This window comes from Eurytemora carolleeae, unplaced genomic scaffold, assembly GCF_000591075.1.
Source record: "Eurytemora carolleeae unplaced genomic scaffold, Eaff_2.0 scaffold2279, whole genome shotgun sequence".
NCBI lineage: Eukaryota > Metazoa > Arthropoda > Copepoda > Calanoida > Temoridae > Eurytemora > Eurytemora carolleeae.
The window spans coordinates 1-5735 of NW_019398164.1; the positions used below are offsets into that span (position 1 = coordinate 1).

A 5735-nucleotide genomic window follows, 5' to 3' on the forward strand; every position below is an offset into this window, starting at 1 on the left:
GGCCGATAATTAGAGAGATTGTCAGTCTTACCAGCTTTAAAAACAGGGACAGTCCTTGAAACCTTAAGTCTATCAGGAAGAATACCCATCTGAAGTGATAAGTTAAAAACATGAGATAGGGGACTAGCAATAAGATTTGCAACTTTTTTAAGAACTTTTGTGTTTAGGTTATCGATATCTAAACTAGTTTTAGTTTCAAGAGACAGGATAATATCATTAACAATCTCCGGACTAAACAAACTAAACTCAAAATTGAAATTGGAAGGATCAGTATAAGATTCAGGATGTGTTAACGTTGAAGGAATATTAGCACGAATATCATTTGCAATTTCAGAAAAAAAATTATTAAATTCATTAGCGATATCAGCTGAATCATTATAAAGGATGTTATTAACAAATATTTCTTTAATATCAGAATTCTTTGAAGATGATCTATTAATGGATTCATTTAGAATCTTCCACATAGTTTTAGGATCCTTCTGGTTATTCTGAAGTTCATTCTCATAATAAAGTTTTTTACTGGCCTTGATAAGTTTATTAAAAAGATTCCTGTAGCGTTTATAATTGGAGAAATTGAGCGCGGTTTTATCGGATAAGTACAGTTTGTATAGTTCAAGTTTTTTTCGTCGAGAAGTGAGTAAACCAGTAGACATAAAACTATTGAGTTTATGGAAATTTTTATTGAAGTTAACCTGTCTCAATGGAAAGTGTAGGTTAAATAATGTTGAAAATAAGTCCCAAAATATATTATAAGCAAGCTCAGGGTCTTGACAATCCAGTACATCATTCCAACAAATGTTGCTTAGGCTTTCATAAAATTTTGAAATATTAAGATCAGAAAATGAGCAAGCAGATTTAAAGACTTTAGCTACTTTTTCCTTCTTGAGATTAATTGAACAGAATGTAAAGCAATGGTCGGATATATCCTGAGTTAGGACACCAGAAGTGAAACTCGAAGCATGTGAGTTAGTAAGTATGTGGTCAATCAATGAGTGATTATATTGAGAAAAAAACGTAGATTTATGAATAATATTTAAGAAACCATGGCTCAATATAGATTGAAAGTATTTGGCGCTCAAGCTATTATGATTTAGGGATAAGAGATCAATGTTACAATCCGTCAGAATAAATGAGGCAAGATTAGATTGAGACAATGAAGTTTTAGTTAAGAGAAAGTCAAGCATTTCAAGATATGCATCCGACTGCTGAGATATAGTCAAAATATTATGACTTGGAGGTCTATATAAAGAAACAAATAACATTTTTCTCTTGTTTGAAAATTCAATTTCAACACATAAAGACTCAAAGATTCTCTCATTAAAAAGAGATAACTCTTCAATAACTTTAAAATTCAAACCTTCTCTAATATAAAATCCAACACCCCCACCTCTTGCATTAGATCTACTTTTGAAAACAAGTTCATGAAATCCAGGAAGTGCCAATGATTTTAAATCTTTTATATCCCAAATTTCTTGCAGTGCAATTATATCAAAAAAAATGTTCTCATTTCCAAGAATACTGATCATTTCAGATAGACGGTTGAATTTACTAGATAGACTTTGGATATTGGCACTAAGTATTAAAGGATTATTTAATCCTGAAAAATTAGCAACTAAAGAAGATTCGTCATAGTATTTGCATTCTATATTTAAATTATCAAATAAATTATTTTCAGCACATAAAAAATCGTTTTGAAAAGATCGGAAAGTATTCAAGCTATCAGCTAAATCAAGATCAGGGTTTGTATTCATGGAGTCCAGTGGATTTACCGAATCATTATGAGAAACTTTGTCCTGATCAACCTGCTATCAATCCAACCTGCCGTCTCACAACCACACACAACCAACCTTAACAAAAAAATATTGTATTAATAAAGAGCAAACCAAGGTGTAGATTAAAATAATTTAATTATAACAATGTGACATAAATAAAAATAGTCACACCTGCTGTCTCCATACATAAAAAAAAAGAAAGAAAGATAACTCGGACTGAGTACAGGAGCACAAGAACTGGATAACTCGGACTGAGTACAGGAGCACAAGAACTGGATAACTCGGACTGAGTACAGGAGCACAAGGACTGGATAACTCGTACTGAGTACAGGAGCACAAGAACTGGATAACTCGGACTGAGTACAGGAGGACAAGAACTGGATAACTCGGACTGAGTACAGGAGCACAAGGACTGGATAACTCAGACTGAGTAGAGGAGCATAAGGACTGGATAACTTGAACTGTGTACAGGAGCACATGGACTGGAAAACTCAGGCTGAGTACAGGGCACAAGAACTGGGTAACTCGGACTGAGTACAGGAGCACAAGAACTGGATAACTCGGACTGAGTACAGGAGTACAAGGACTGGATAACACGGACTGAGTACCGGAGCACAAGGACTGGATAACTCGGACTGAGTACAGGAGCACAAAAACTGGATAACTCGGACTGAGTACAGGAGCACAAGAACTGGATAACTCAGACCAGGTACGGGAACACAAGGATGGAGACAGACATATGATGGCGAGTTGATTAAAGTCTCTTCCTTATTTCAGGATCTTTCTTCTCTGTGAAGTAAATCTTTCCTGCAAGGCTCCACGCAGCAAGGATATTTGAATCATTTTTAAGTTCAACCAGTTTCTTGTAATTCAGGGCTGTGAGGTCTTCAGATATGAAAATATGTTTCCGATCCTGAACATCAAGGTAGGATTTCTTGTATTTGAAAACCAGCTGACGAAGGAGTCGGGATTGGAACCTTACAATGACTGGATTCGGTTGAGTAGGTTTGTTGGAATCTTTACGTCTCATTGGTAGTGTATGAGCATATTCAATCAGCTCGAACATATCAGGAACCTTTGAAATTACTTTATCCTTGACAGCAAGCGAAAGGATGGGATTTAGAAGGTTTTCATACACCAGTCTTGAGGTAGAAATGGCGTCTTTGGAGGTATCATCACTAATCTTTAATCCAGAGATCCTAATACTGCTGTTTCTGCTATGCTGCTCACGATCATTAACCATATCAGCAAGGTTTCGGATGATTTTCTGGGACTGTAAGTTATCCTCCTTAACTTTTTTCAAGGTTTCATCTAAGGAATCAAATCTTTTTGTTAAATTATCAACACTTTCCTTGAGGGCCATCACAAGAGTTTTTAGATCATCTGAATTAGAACTATCTTCTTTATCTTTAGAGGGTCGTGGCATGATGATTGAATTGTTGCAAAATATCGAAAATCTTCTATTGATAGAATGTGTGAATTCAAAGGATACTGGCAGGCAGGTAGTTTAGACTAATCACGGATCAGTGGAGCCAGAGTAAGAGCCAATGAGAAGCTGAGATTTCACGAGGAGAAGCAGGCTCGACCAATGAGAGACGCGAATAACTTCAGGTCCGATAGATAGATACACACCTAGGCAGAGAGGGAACTATCTATACATAGATGCTTCCTCAACCGTGTCTGAACTAATAAAGGGTTGTGGAGATACAAAACCCAGCCAATTTTGTCTGTCTCAGCATCGGACAAAATTGACCGAGCTCTTTCAATTTTGACAGTCTGCTGCAGGAAACGGTCAATTTTGTCCAGCTCGGCATCGGACAAAATTGACCGAGCTCTTTCAATTTTGACAGTCTGCTGCAGGAAACGGTCAATTTTGTCCAGCTCGGCATCGGACAAAATTGATCGGGCGGTCAATTTTGATCGTCTGCAGCAGGACAAAATTGACTGCGTCCTGTACCTCTACTACACCTCCCAGAAAAATATCATGCTGTATATCAAAATATTGGTTTTAGTTGGGTTTGATTTGCATTTTCCACTCATTTCTGGCATTCACAAACTCCATCAAATAAAGGCTTCATTTCATACCTTTCCGTTTTCAACTTGTTTTATACCCTTCATTATAGTCATTCATTTTACATTAACTACAAAGATCTGTAAAGAAAACTGAATTTATTTTAAGTAAGCTACAAAATAATAGTTTTACTCAAAGAGGAATAGGATGTTACTTCTTAAAATCTTTAGAAAAGCTACTCTGCAAAACTTAGAAAAAATATTTTCTTTATTTCTAATTTCTAAAATTTTTTAGTCGTCAATGTAGAATGTTAAGACCTTAAATAAATCTAATATTGAAATGACATTATTTAGAAGTAAAAAGTAAATCTATAAATTGTACACCCCCTTTTTTAAGGTAACCCGGTTTTAGTAATCGTTCTATACTAAGAACGTAATGTGGGGATGGAAACGTTCTTTGGGGTTGGCGTGGGGGCCTGCCCCGGCGTGGAGGTGCTATTGAAGCTTCATCACCTGCCGTGAAAGCTGGTTTGAGGCATTGAACTGAAACAACTTGTACTCTCTTGCCAACTTGGAGCTGAAAGGTTTTAAGGGAGCGAGATAAAACCTTGTAAGGACCTTTGTAGAGTAGAGCCAGGGGAGCAACGTGTCCATCCTTACATATAAAAACCATTGGGCAAGATGAAAGTTCTGCACGAATAACTTCTGGGAGAACAGCAGCTGCTGGAGTATTATGACGAGGTGGAGAGGTGGAACAGGTTGAAAACCAGACATCAAATTTTTAAGGTTTTCATAGAACAGATTGGTTGGGGGATCTTGTACCTTTAGGAACTGACTAGGCAGGGTTAAATCAGAACCATCAACAGCTTCAGAGGCGAATGTGGCAGAGTCCTCTCTGGGAGATGAATGTAATCCTAATAGAACCCAAAGTAGGTATTCTAACCAATTGGCAGAAGCCAGACGAGCACATAGAGAATTTTTTAACTGTCTGTGGAACCTCTCCACCATGCCATTGGACTGAGGATGGAAAGCTGTGGTGGTCTTGTGCTTGATATTAAGTAGGGAGCAGATGGAGGACCATAAGGATGTAGTGAACTGGGCTCCTCTGTCACTTGTAATCACTGCAGGTACGCCAAACCTTGAGATCCATCCATGAAACATGGTGGAGGCACACTCTGCCACAGAAATCCCAGCTAGAGGTATAGCCTCAGGCCATCTTGTTGATCTGTCGACGCATGTGAAGAGGTATGTAAAACCATGAGAAGAAGGCAAGGGACCAACAAGGTCTACATGTACATGTGCAAATCTTCTGAAGGGAACAGGAATCTTTTCAGGGTGAATGTGAAAATGGCGGAGGACCTTTCCTTGTTGGCACTGAAGGCAGGATTTGCACCAGTCACGGACGTCATTGGCTTAGCCCCTCCAGACAAACCTTGTAGAGATAAGACGTCTGGATGCACAAACTCCTGGTTGTGACATTCCATGTAAGATGGAGAAAATGTTAAACCTTTGAGAAGATGATACCAAGGGGCGGAGAACATTCGTCTTTGTGTCACAGAGAAGAGAACCATTCTGAGGAGGTTGGGGGAAGCCTTTAGGTGGAGTACATCAGTGCAGGACAGCTGTTGGAAAAGGTGATGGAATTGTTGAATCTGACACCTCAGACACCTCCAACACCGCCGACACCTCAGACACCTCCAACACCGCCAAGTCCTCAGACACCTTAACCCCAGGGGAAGGAGGCAGCTGTGGAGCAGAAGATGATTTTGGAGCAGGAGGAGATGCTAGAGCGGGAAAGGAAAGATTGTCAGCCACTACATTTGCAGCTCCAGGTGTATGGCAGAGATCACTAGTGAATTCGGAGATATAGGATAATTGGTGTTGCTGACAGGTGGACCATGACAGAGAAACACATAAGAGAGCTGATACCAGGGGAAGACGATAAGTCAGTAT

At 38.8% G+C, this 5735-nt stretch overlaps 2 protein-coding genes across 2 annotated transcripts; both read right to left on the reverse strand.

Moving 5' to 3' along the window:
* Positions 1-1629: 1629 nt before the first annotated feature.
* On the reverse strand, positions 1630-3442 carry LOC111716921 (uncharacterized). Its single transcript, XM_023492430.1, has 2 exons — positions 1944-3442; positions 1630-1847 (listed from the first exon to the last, which is right to left on the reverse strand). The coding sequence occupies exon 1, from the start codon at positions 3196-3198 to the stop codon at positions 2527-2529; it is 672 nt and encodes a 223-aa protein (XP_023348198.1). The 5' UTR covers positions 3199-3442; the 3' UTR covers positions 1630-1847; positions 1944-2526.
* Positions 3443-4277: 835 nt separating this feature from the next.
* Positions 4278-5353, reverse strand: LOC111716920 (uncharacterized). The gene is made up of 2 exons (XM_023492429.1): positions 5215-5353; positions 4278-5068 (listed from the first exon to the last, which is right to left on the reverse strand). Exons 1-2 carry the CDS (start codon positions 5351-5353, stop codon positions 4278-4280), a joined length of 930 nt encoding a protein of 309 aa, XP_023348197.1.
* Between the last annotated feature and the right edge of the window lie 382 nt (positions 5354-5735).

What these genes read in the sequence shown, in the direction of transcription:
- LOC111716921 (XM_023492430.1), bottom strand. Translation starts at nt 3,198, where the DNA reads ATGCCACGACCCTCTAAAGATAAAGAAGATAGTTCTAATTCAGATGAT.
- LOC111716920 (XM_023492429.1), bottom strand. Translation starts at nt 5,353, where the DNA reads ATGGTTCTCTTCTCTGTGACACAAAGACGAATGTTCTCCGCCCCTTGG. An exon ending in AGACGTCTTATCTCTACAAG is followed by an intron (nt 5,069 to 5,214) that starts GTTTGTCTGGAG and finishes ATGTACATGTAG; the next exon opens with ACCTTGTTGGTCCCTTGCCT.